The sequence below is a fragment of the Eucyclogobius newberryi genome, unplaced genomic scaffold, assembly GCF_026437365.1.
Source record: "Eucyclogobius newberryi isolate DKJ021-1_F unplaced genomic scaffold, fEucNew1.0.hap1 SCAF_18, whole genome shotgun sequence".
Lineage (NCBI taxonomy): Eukaryota > Metazoa > Chordata > Actinopteri > Gobiiformes > Gobiidae > Eucyclogobius > Eucyclogobius newberryi.
Genome location: NW_027315812.1, coordinates 30,179,480 through 30,192,706, shown reverse-complemented (window position 1 = coordinate 30,192,706; position 13,227 = coordinate 30,179,480). Strand labels below are relative to the sequence as shown.

The 13,227-nt window shown below is 39.3% G+C and overlaps 1 protein-coding gene across 1 annotated transcript in view; it reads right to left on the bottom strand.

Annotated features, from left to right (window-relative positions):
* The window catches only part of kcnh2b (potassium voltage-gated channel, subfamily H (eag-related), member 2b), a 339,169-nt gene extending 325,982 nt beyond the window's left edge, over positions 1 to 13,187 (bottom strand). Inside the window, exon 1 of the mRNA XM_072451211.1 lies at positions 13,030 to 13,187. Within this exon, the coding sequence (XP_072307312.1) occupies positions 13,030 to 13,105 (76 nt within the window). The 5' untranslated portion in view covers positions 13,106 to 13,187. The remainder of the gene's footprint in view (positions 1 to 13,029) is intronic.
* Positions 13,188 to 13,227: the final 40 nt, after the last annotated feature.

Here is a 13,227-nt window from a genome sequence, read left to right as displayed (position 1 = left end):
CCGGTGCCCTCTACAAATATTTTTTTTAGAAATTCATAAAGGCAATCTATTTGACATGGACTCGTGAAAATATTTCCAGAGAGAGCGTAATACAGAACAATCTGTCAAAGTCACATTGTTTTAGCTTTTATAGTTTAAAAGTAATAAGATGGGAAAAAACACACATTATTATTTTATTATTATTTCTCCGCCAAATAAATCAAAAAGAGTTTTGAAAACCTAAAAGTGTGTGAAAAGTCATGAAAATTACAGTTACGTAAAGTCAGCAAGAATAAAACTCCTTCTGTATCTGTAAAACACAGAGGCCTTTATTCTTTAGGCTTTATTCTTTAGACTTTGTTCTTTAGACAATCATCTGTCACTGTCAGGCTATGTCAAAATAAAACTCCTGTATCTGTAAACACAGAAGCCTTTATTTTGTAAGTGTCACAGGCGATCCAGGTCCTCCTGCACAGGGAAAAAGGGAGAGAGAGAGCCTCGGTGACCTGGCTGCACCCCCTCCCCCCTGTACCGCCGTCACCTAGCAACAGAGACCCGCCGCTAATGCTAACGCTAACTCTAATGCTAATGCTAAGCCCGTGGCACGAGAGGAAATGTCCCATCAAAATAAAAGAGGAAGAGGAAGTGAAGGCATTAATTGCGCCCCTGCTGGCCAATTGTGAAAATACACAATATCTGTGATGCACTTTTTTTCACGGCGTCTTGAGGAGAATATAATCCATGAGTTTCAAACAAATCAGACAATGTTGAGTTTTTCACACAATGGGTAGGGGGCGCTATAGATATTTGTTACATGGGTATTTATTTCCAATCAGATCATAAAAACACATTAGTGAGTGAAGTATGAGCTCCATAGATCAAAACCAATAGGCCTGACTTGTCCTTGAAAAAACAGGAAATTAAGCCTTTTTTGAGGGCGTGTTACGCGGAGAATAGGGCTGGGTATCATGGCCAATTTCCTAAATCGATTTGATTTCGATTCATAAAATCCTGAATCGATTAATCACGATTTGATTCGATACAATTCAATACGATTCAATTCAATTCAATCTGCTCTTAAATAATGAAAATGTCTCAACTGTGTTACAAAATACAAACGAAGCCTGCGTAAATTCAGCCTGGAAGACCTAACTCCACCCATCTACATCAAGGCTACCTGCTCCCCAGCTCAACCAACGCACCCAGTCCGGCCTGTCCGTCTGTGAGAGTTCAGATCTCTCCTTCACCACGGAACTCCTCCAGGCTTCTACTTTTTCCCATGGAGGTTTTTGTAGTTTTTCCTGGCCGAGAAGGAGAGTCCCAAGGACAGGGGATTCCCAGGACATCGCCCCTCGCACCTGCTCCCCATCTTCAATCAACGCACCAAGTCACTCCTCCCTGTGGCATGTCGCACCTCTGCTCCCAATCAGCACACAGCCGGTCCCATATTAACCCTCACTCAGTTGGCTCGGCCGCTTCAGACCGTACTGCGACCCACCACCTCCCCTCCTCCTCCTCTGCATCCCTCTCATCCTAATCATCTACCCTCTCACCATATCTACCACTACCAGTCTCCAGGCCCTGGGGGGAGACATCTAATACAAATAGATCATGGAGTGCCCATGATCGCAATGTCTTCCGCCGGGATCCATTCCATTCTGGAAGGCTCGAGCCAATAAGAAAGATGGCAAGAGCAAAGACTCGTCGCATTCCATTCCATGGCCAATTAGGCCAATAGAGGGGCATAGCGTATTTTTTTTTAATTGTAGATACATCTCGAGATAAACAAAAAATGACGTTGTGGCCCCGCCATTCTGACCCGGCATCGCCATTTTGGTTCAAACTGGACATGTTCAAATTCAATGTCCCTTTTTTTTTTTTTTTTTACTTTTATCCAATGGTCACCAAACTGAGGCAGCATCATCAGGACAAATGTGGGGTCAAAAGTTAATTTTCATAAGTCGCAGGGTGTGGTCACAACTAGCTCTTAATGAAGCAGCATTTTTGAAAAATCATTGTAATTTTTATTAGTTTGTATATTTTGATGAGCTGGACATCAGTGTTGTGCCTGAACGCGTTCATTGAACGAAAGTTCAATGAACTTTAATTAAAAGTTAACTAAAATAATTTAGAAAAACAATTGCATAATATTGAAAAAAATAACGGAACTAGTTCATTTTTGGAGCTGTGAACTTAGCTCAAAATTTTGAATTATGAACTATGAACTGAACTAGTTCATGTAGAAAGTGAACTTTCCCAACACTGCTGGACATAATATGTAAACTATAGAAAACTATACATCTATCTTTAAAAATGGCTCACCAGCACCCCCCGCAATGTTATAATGGGATGAAAACATTTTCTTTGTTGTAGACACACACCTTTTTATGTGATAATGAACAAAAAATAAATAAGGACCATGCCCTATCTCCACCCACATATATTCATAGCCACGCCTCAAAAAAGTTGATGAGAAGGGGAAAAAATATGTTTGTCATAATCCAATGAAATTTAGTACATCTATTGTCTATTTGACCTTGCACAGACAAGTCTATTGGGACCACACCCTCTCTTTAACTTGAAGAACATTTTGAATCAAAATATGCAGATTTAGAAAATGTAGCCCTCCTACTTTAACAAAGTTGTCCTTGAGTTTTTATCCAAAGGTCAAACAATGTTCTTAACACCCAAACCAGGACTCACACAGAACTGAACCAGGTCTAACCCAGACAAGGACTCACAGAAAACTGGACCAAGTCTAACCCAAAACAGGACTCACACAGGACAGAACAAGGTCTAAACAGAGTTACAGGAAGAGAAACTGTTTTAAAAAAGGTTAAATACTCAAATCCAGAGGCATTCCCAGGCCAGCCGATAGACTTAGTCCCTCCAGCGTGTCTTGGGTCTTCCCTGGGGCATCTTTCCGGTGGGACATGCCCTTAACACCTCCCCAGGGAGGCGCCCAGGAGGCATCCTGAACAGATGCCCAAACCACCTCAGCTGGCTCTCCTCGACTTGGAGAAGCAACAGCTCTACTCCGAGCTCCTGCCGTGTGACTGAGCTCCTCACCTTATCTCTAAGGGAACGCCCAGCCACCCTGTGGAGGAAACTAGTTTTGACCACTTGTATCTGCAATCTTGTCCTTTTTGGTAGATTATCTGAAAGTAATTGCAGTAGTGTCGATTAAGCTCCTTATGAAACCCTCTTGGTTAACACACACTCTGATGTGGTCTTTTAAGTCCTGATGTATCCATCGTCTACTCACGCTCACACATCACCTGTTCCCTTTTCTGTACATGCATAGAACTATGAGCTCACCCGCTAGTCTTTTAGTTAAAACATAATAGAGGTTTAGAGCCAAATGAAAGTGTTTGAAAGTGGCACCTCACAAACACTGTAGCCATCATCACTGCTCTCTTCTGCACGTTTTTCTTCCTCAAACTGTCCAAACTGCTCAGAGGATGAAAGCCTGTTCCTTTATCCACTCCGTTTGTCTGCGCGCTCCACCATATGCACACCGCTGCATGAGCTTTTCCGATGGTTGTTTGTCCTTGTATCTGTATGTGACTTTAGCTTTGCCTATTGAGGCGATACTGGCTCGGTTTTATTTTCACTTTTGAGAGAGAAAACTATTCAAAACATAATGCAGCGCACACATCTTGGCTCTTGAATTATGCAAACATGTCAGGTCCACTTGCAAATCACCAACGTAATAGCCTCCTCTTTTAAAAAATCCCTGCCATTTCTATCTCAGCACGCAGTGATATTATTCCCGATTGCGTCATAAAATAAACGGAATATAGAAAAATATTTAATATAATATTTTATCATGTATTGTTATTTTATTACTCACCATAAATCTTTAGCTAATGTATCCAACCAAGCAGGTGAGTGTACAGTATGCTCAACAGTTTTGTGCCTTGTGGAGGTCTACTATTTTGTCTCTGGTGTCTTTTAACAGCTCTTTGGACTTGCTCGTGGTAGTAGTTGGAGTCTGACTGATTGTCAATGTCCAAGTTTATTTCTAAAGCACACTTGGCAGGTGTTCAAAAACTTATTTGCAGCAATAACATACAAATAAGTTCTTTTAAAAATCAAATCATTTCTGGATATTATTTTTTCAATTTCTGTGTCTCACAGTGGAAATGCACCTAAGATTAAATTTTTAGACCCGTTGATCATTTTTAAGTGGAAGAACTTGCAAAATTGCAGGGTGTTAATGCTTTCCTCACTGTGTGCACATGGTTCTGATGTTAAGGAGTCAAGTCTTGCTTGTAGCCTACGAGCATGGCCTCTGTGGTCCAGTCCTTCTCAGTCCTTCCCAACTGTACTAATACTACTGTATAACATTAAAACTGTTAACAGACCTATTCTGGTATATAATTCAGAGTCAAGTTTGACAATCACTGCTTTAAACTGGTGTTTTCATGATGTCATCAGGGTCTTACCTGGATACTCTCACTCTTGCCATTATGTTTGCCTGTTGTGTTATTCTCTTTCCCATGTTGTACTGTCAACCAAGCGACAGTAGGTTTCATATGTATACTCATGTAGCGACCTGCAGATGACTTCCCAGCGTTGTCATGGTGACAGGATTAACACGGGATGGTGCTTTCGAGTAACGATGTTACTCGAAAGCACCATCCCCCTTTTTGGAGGTCCACATATCTTTGGGTTTTTTTATGGTGTTGCTGGCACAAGCAGAGGCTTCAAGCTTTGAACTTTGGAATAAACTTTTCCTAAAATGACAGGAGACATTTTCTCCAAGATGAGAGCTAAAACTCTATGAGACTATGCTGTTTTATTAAAGAGACTTTAACCACATGATGAATCTACTGTGTAAAATGTAAATATTGTCAAGCACATCGGAAACTTACCAACGCTGCTGACTGAGTACACTATATGTATATGTATATATATAATATATATATATATATATATATATATATATATATGGATATGTGCTGATTCGATGAACATTGGGGCCGAAATCCAGGGGCTTAGTTGAAACACACTACACAGGACAAGTAAGTAATTCTGTGCCTGCAACATGCAAACTCAAGCGAAGGACCCTCTTTGTATTTTCTGGCCAACAACTTTTACCTAACCCAATGATGATTGGGTCAGGGCACAGAAAAGGGAGTGCCACCGGGCTGAAAGGAAATGGCACAAGTCAAAGCTCCAGGTTCAAAAATAGATTTACAGAGATACATTGTACATGTACAACCTCATTATATGTAGAACTAGGGAATTATAGTTTTGAAATAATTGGAAGCTGCCGTAACAACTGGCGTGTCCCGTTTGCAGATAAACAGATAAACAAACCCTCCAGCTCAGCTGCCGTTAGAAATTATTTCCACATCCAAGCGTAATGACTTTGTATTATTATTTTTAAAGACAAAGTTCAGGATATTAAACATGCTATAAATCCCACAATGCAAAAGATTACCCTAAAACCACCTGGACACTTAGAGCTAACTCAATTTGCACCTGTAACTGACAAACCTGTCCATGAGATCATCACCAGTCTGAGATCATCTACATGCTGCCTCCAAGTGTTACACACAAGATTTGTTAAGTCTGTGCTGAACAGTTTGTTAGCACCATCACTCACATAGTTAAAGGTTGAAAAGAGGATTTTTTGCTGATTTAAGAAATCAGCGAGTGTTAGACCTTTAAAATGCGCATATGCACACTCACCCCCTCCTGTTCTTTCCTAGAGGCCGCCTGCCATCAAACCATCCGCTGCTACACGTGCTGCTGGTTGTATAAACGCACATATTTCACAGTTTGATAATAAGATCATCAACTTTAACCCTAAGCAAATAATTAAACAGGTAAATATGAATATGGAATATGCAAACGAGTCATTAACAGGTGGAGACACTAGATACAATTGTTCTTCATCTATCTAGAGCAGGGGTCAGCAACCCTAATGTTCAAAGAGCCATATCGGACCAAAAAACCAAAAAGCAGATATGTCTGGAGCCGCAAAAAAAGGTAAAGCCTTATATGCCTTATATGAAGGGAACACAAATCTTTGTTGACAGAAATCTAATATTTATTATAAAAAAAAAATGTTAAGAATATTTCCATCATGTCTGTCCTCCTACAGAAAGCATATTTGTTTTAATATCAATTTCTATTTTCATACATTTTTCAAAAAAAGCTCCAGGGAGCCACTAGGAGAGCGCTCCGCATGCGGCTATTGAGCCGACCCCTGATCTAGTGTCTGCACCTTTTAATGATTTGTTTGCATATTCCATATTCATATCTATCTGCTGGCATTCATTCATTTCCAGAAAAGGGGTCAATGTAACGGTTACGTTCTCATAAACTGGTCCCTTTTCAGGACTGTGAAGTCCGCTTCATCTTGATGAAACATGAATAAATATAGTAATACTTTAGATTTTTCAAGGGATGCAGTCATAACTTTTGTTTTGCTCCTGTATTTGTAGTTACACACTACTTAAGAAATAAAATGGAGTACTTGGGAGGGAAATGCCTTTTTTCAGAAATACACTGTTTACTTGTGGTATTCTGTGTACATATTATGTGTAATTGCTTGATCTCATGTGATCTTGTGGCATTGTCACTGCAGTTTGACTGCAGTATGATCAAATCATAGAGATACTTAGTCATTTTGAGAGGTTATCCCAACACCACGCCTCTTTTAATCAACTAATGGATGCACAGAGTATGTTTTATTTTAGTCGACCAAGAATTTAGCCATCTACAACCCTCGAGATGAATACAGTCTCAGGCTAAAACAAGATGGCAAAAGCAGATATAAACAAGCATTCATGTAAAACTTGCTTCATGTAAACCCCAGAAATAACTAATATTTTAGACATTTGCAGACAGCGAACAGGGCTTTTCAGATCTACATGTGAAATATTTCAGTAAGTAAGCATCAAACGAGGAGGCGTTGTTTAAAGCTTACTTATTTAAAGTATATTTTAGTCAGTTAATCATTGAAACCCGTCTACTTCACTTTGCCAACAGTCAACTTTGTTCTGGAATTAAGAACATTCTGATGACATTTTCAAGGGTCTACTTTGGTAATTATTTTGATCCTGATAGAGAATTGGTTTTGTCCTGTTATAGTCCTAGTTTAGACATGGTTTATTCCAGATTTACTTCTTGTTTCGCTCCAGATAGAGTGACAACAGTAACTTTTTATACTTCAATACTTTCACACTCTCCTCCTTAATTACATGTATATATACTGGTTCTGTGCTCCTTGTCACTGCTCACACACGTTTTCCATACCGCTCTCGCAACTCATGGAAAACACATTGATTTGCATGAGAGAAGCGAGCGCGGTTGCAGGATGAGGCTCTCCACAGGGGACGGCTCAAATGTCCCCTCAGTACATGCATCAAATATTAAAGCATCGTTTCTTCTGAGGACGACTTCCGACAGCAAAGGGAACATTATCTGTCAAATGTCTGTCTAGATGTGTCTTGGGCGAAAGGAGTTTTTCACGTTCATGTACCACTGCTGAAGAATAACTTTCCTTATTTCAAAAGTGCATTACAAAAACAACACTTCCAATTAGTTTCCAACAAATCTGTCTCTGTTCATTTGTCTGATTAATATGTCTCAAATATGCGCAGTCTCTGCCATTTTTACACATAAGAAGCTTTATTTTTAAATGAAAACGTCTCTAAAAGTATGATTTGACTTAGCAATATGAAGTGAGAATAATTGAGCATGAAACAGTGAATGAAACATGAAATAGTATTTTCAGTATTGGGAAATTCCTGGTTACATACATATTTTAAAGCAGTGTGACTTGCCCAAGGGCACAACTACAGTATGCAGTATGAACCACCAAACTAAAATAAGTTTAATGCCACACTGTGTAACATGGAGATAAGCAGGTGCAGACCACCATCAGAAAAGTCACCTAATGTACCTTTATTGTTTTCCCATTTAAAGCAACAGATGAGAATATATTTCCGTAGATTTGTAAAAGCCAGTTTCCTGCCTAGCAAGTTGTGCCTGTCAGGCTATGGTCGAATCCTTTTGATTTATCCATCTATATTCCAAAATTACAAAAGGCAGTAGACGCAAATATAAATTCAGCCCTAGCGGAGATGCGTGATTAAAAAACACAACAGCTGAAAATGACATCTCTGATTTGGAAGACAAACCTGCAGTCCAAAGTGCCCGTGGCAGATTTGAAAATCAAGGTACTTGTCCTGACTGACGAAGTAGATGACCTGGAGTATCGCAATCGCAGCGGTAATCTGCAGATTTTTGGTCTTCCAGAGGACACTGAAGGGAAAGATGTGGTCAATTTTATGGAGACTTGGAACCCTGAATATATAAAACTACCAACAAAAGCTGGGAAAATCAAATCAAATCATCAAATCAATTTATTTTTATAATAATAAAATAATGCTTGACCATGCACATCGCACCCTGGCTCCCTAGCCGACCCCAATCCAGTGTCCAAGACCTATTTACTGAAGTTAAACTAAACTTTAGTGATAAACAAGGTGTCATGGCGAATAAACAAGGTGTCATGGCAGCATCTAGACGCGGACTAATCCGGACCAAACAAGCTCTCATTCTTCAATGACAACTCTATGAAAGTCAAGAAGAAACACAAAACTTTTAATCTCTTAAAGAGATCTTAAATTAAACTTTTGATTTAGGTGAAGTCTCGCCTGAGACAGAAAAAACGTGGATTACGCTCTGCTTTATCCCGCAATGCTGAGGCTCAATTTAGAAGTAAAAATTAAAAGATTTACCACACCAGAGGAGGCATCAACATTTGAAGATACGCTGCCCGACTCCTGATGAAAATTTGATATCAACCGTACAGGAACGCCTTTTTTCCCCTAGAAAATGGTTTTCCCTCCATCTTCTGATCCTGTTTTGGATCGGGCTGTGGGTTCTTTAAATATTTTTAGCGTGAGCATTCATTTTGCAGTTTGTTTGTTCTGCTATGTTCTGTTCCTGTGTCTGTGTGTTGTATTCAAAAGCAAATTTACAAGAATGATTTCAACATGGTTAATAAAGGGTTAGGGATATTATATTCCAACAAAAAAACTAATTTAAACTACTAAAAATAACTAAGTGTGGTTATAACAGACTTTACTATTCCCCATGCAGCGGGCAAACGTTAGAGGGGAGTGGCCATACTGATCTCAAGCAGAATAGCCTTTGAAAAAAGTTATGAACACAAAGATAAAGATGGCAGGATGTGTATTGGTCAAAGGAACTATTAATGGAAGTGTGGTTACTTTGAAGGGACCTCACTTATTTTTACTAAATATTGATATAGATCTGATTGCAAACCACTCTGACGGAACCCTTTTCAGTGACAATGGTTTGTTCAGCCAACATCAGATTATCAAACTGCCAAGGTACTGGTAAATCTAGATGAGATGAATCCTATTGTCCGCCAATAAACATTTTTTTTATAACCCACATATGGTTTATACGAGAATAGACTACCTTTTATTTTTCAACTAAGATACAGTAGGTCAGAAATGACAGAGGTAGACATAGGAACAATATACCTAATTGATCAAGCCCCTATTTACATCACTGTAGATCTGGAACAGAAAAATATAAATAAAAAATTAGTCTACTCAATTTACAATGTCATAAAATTACATTGAGACTTATGTAGAGGAAAACGACAATGTTTTTTCCACCCATTCTCTGGGATGTAATTGCTGTTGCCTCAGCCAATAAGAAACAAAGGGCAATTCAAATAACAAATTAAAGCTGTCAGAAGCTAAACATGGTAAAAAAAAAAAAAAATAGGATCCACAAATGCTACAGGAAATTAAAAAGATAAGAGGGTAGAGTAATGACCTGGCCTCACAAAAAATAATTAAAAATATATATGAGATAAGCAGAATATTGTCATTTTAACCAAACAAGAACAAATACAATCAACTTTTGTTCAAGAAAATATCTCAATTTATGCCCGGAAGAACAAAACCAAAAATTAGGGATGTACAGTAAATAACAGCTACTGACACTCAAAGTGCAAATAAAAGACAAAAAAACAATTTGTGTCAGGGGAGTGACGGACTCAGTTTTGGGGTGGGACTTATACACCGGAGCGACTTATATGTGATATTATTCATTATTTTAACACTGGCAACCGCATTTCACTTGAGGGTGCTCTAGGGCGCCCTTGGCTCTAAGGGACGCAGAAGAAGAATCGGCACTTCCTCTACCTCCGGAGTTTGCGGAGTTGTTTAGAAGTGACACCAAAGAAGAAGAATTTGGTGTAATACTGATGCTTTGGTAAAATTGTTAGCATGTTCTTTATGCTATAGTTATCTGAATAACTGTTAATATGTTACATTAACATACCGGACACTTACAACAGTCCGTTATTGTTTGATGAGTGGAAAAAAACAATCTTAGGATTTGTGTGGCAAGGCAAGAAACCTTGAATCGAAACTTTACAACTATCAATAGAAAAAGGAGTTTGAGGTTTGCCTACTTTATTTCAGCTCAAATCAGAGTTTTGCTGTACTGGTGTGACCCAGAATATGAAGCTCAATGGAAAAATATTGAGAGTAATGTCATGCCGGAGGTTCCTGTACAGGCTTTACTGGCAAATGGTTGAGTCATTTGGAGGATGTTAAGAATCCCTGGGTAAGATCTGTGCTTAGAACATGGAAGGAGCTAATCAAAGCATACAAACAAAGATGTTCAAATCTTAAACTGGTTACTTATGACCATGGTTTTGCACCAAATAGTCTCATGGTCTGGATTTTAAAAAATCTATACCGTCCTTTTCGGGCTATACAGCTGCACCTGACAATAAACCGCAGGTGCCTACGTTGTAACATGAGATATTTACACATAAATAAATGCGGTAGTGGTGCATCTTTTGAACCGGGGGTCTCGCGGGGAATAGAAGTTGGATTTCACACAGTATTTTGAAGCTTAAAGGCGCAATGGACGATTTTTCGGCGATTTGAGAACACAGGCTGAAGTGCACATGCGCACTCCCCCGTGTGGACTGATACAACACACACGTGCGTTTGTTTATTAGCGCAACGGAGCGCATTGCATCTCTCGTCTCCCGTAGATTTCTGAACACTTCTGCGTCAGCTCGAACTGTCTTTCTCCGTCTTCATTTTGCCCCCTACACTGAGGGAACTATATTATGATAGATCCATGCGCTTAGGCACGCGGAAACGTGGGGACGAACCGCACGCGGCAGCAGGTGAGCGGTAGGTGCATTTTATGATTGATACGTCCATTTCACCTTTATCAAGCACATCACAACTGTCCCTACTGTCCCCACTCTCCCCTCTGTCCTTGATGACTCTGTGTGAGCTGATTTACCTGTGTCTGTGTCTTCACATCTGGTTCATCTGTGATGCACATGTCTTTTGACCCGTGAGTCAGGTTTGGCCAAGAAAGTTTAATTCCAAAGTGGCAGAATGCCGTATATAGCATGTCAACTAGATTTCCTCATTAAACTAATTTATCTGTGATTATGAGTCTGATAACGTAATAAAACACACATTTTGAAGCTTAAACTATAAAAAACACAATGTATCCCTTGGACAATGTGCTTCCACTGACGTCTTCTTCTACAGTGTGTCAAATGCTTGTGCTTCCTGCTAGATTGCCCCCTGGTGGTCGTTTGCCAGTAAAAATCTATAAATTAGACTCACCGTCATAATATTGACCACCGAGTTCAAAGCGTGGGAAAGAAGCGGCTTAAAGTCTGAAAAGTGCGGTAAACTTTTTTCCCTAGATTGTAAAAGATAATCACATGAAAAGTATTGGCATGTTAAAATAATCCTTTGGCTTTGAGAAACAGGACTTTTGTAGGTATTAGCAAATGAGGAGTTATTATAAACCAATACATTAAACAAAGTATGCCCATAATAACCGTCTGACTGATTTATTTATCAATGCTTATAAATCAGAATGTTCAAGGGGAATAATACAGATTATATCAATGCATTGCTAATCTGGACAGTTACTCTATGAAATATATTCAAAACATATTGAATGTTGGAGGTGGTCATAAGGAAATGGATGACACTAACCTCACCAAATATCAAGGACTGGACTGACGTAGTAATAGACATTAGACAAATGGAAAAATTACATTTGGACATAATTTGAAACTGGACACATTTGATTGACTTAGGGCTAAATAGAACTTTTATTTTAATTTCAATGTGCCATGATTGTGTTCATTTGATGTTTAGTTGATGTCTATTTGTAGTCTTATTTACATTTCCACTCTCGTGTCATGTTCTGCTCTGTTATGTTTATTTAAAAAAGAAAAAGTACTCTGCCTTCACTCCAATGGCTGTTGTTAAACAGTGGTTCCTCCTAATACGTTTTCTCAGAGTTGTATTTTCATTCCTGCATGTAATCCTGTCCTGACACAAGTTCACCCACAATTTCTGTTTTCACCTTCCCTCTATCTCTGCCCACCTCCCTATTCTTGGTTGTGATTGGGCTTATTATTTCACACATTTGCAGTTTTGAACAGGAAGTCAATGGACCTGTTTCTATGACTGAACCGTATTATATTGATATTGCAGTTTACAACAAACTAAATGTAAAATAATGATCTGCTCATGTTGTTAACTTACTATCGAACTGGAATCAACATGTATTCAAATATGTTATTTCAGTTAGTAATTGGACACATAATACAAATTAAAATGTGCTCAATATTTTACTTCAATTGTTGTGTACGAGGACCTATTCATTCTGGTTTTAGTAACCATAGTTTAAGATTATAGAGGGGGAAGTAGCATGCTCATTTTGTACGTAAAAGAATGGTCACGAGGCTGAGCAGACATTGTAACCTAAACAACTGGAGACGCCAAGTCATGTAAACAAACTAAGTGTCCACTGGTCCACTGGCCCACTGGCCCACTGGTCCACTGGTCCACGCAACATTATTCACAACTTCAAACATTTAACAGCCACAATCTTTCTGCCATTCTATAGAAGACTTCTCGGTTAACCCGCTCTCCGAATCAAACCAAGCCTGCAACTCTCTCCAGAAACACATTCAAAAAAACTTACTTTGACTGTCAAATTTCCTGATGATCGTGTCCAGAAAGGTGTTTTGCGGTGCCACGTGCCCCCTGCGCACCGGCATCTTGGCTCAGCTCCGTTACACGCACACGTCCAGTGCGCACACGCTCGGCTCTGACACTTGTGCGCTCTTTGCCGCTCTCGCTCCTTTTACGCGCAGCAAAACAACAACGGATGAACGGATGG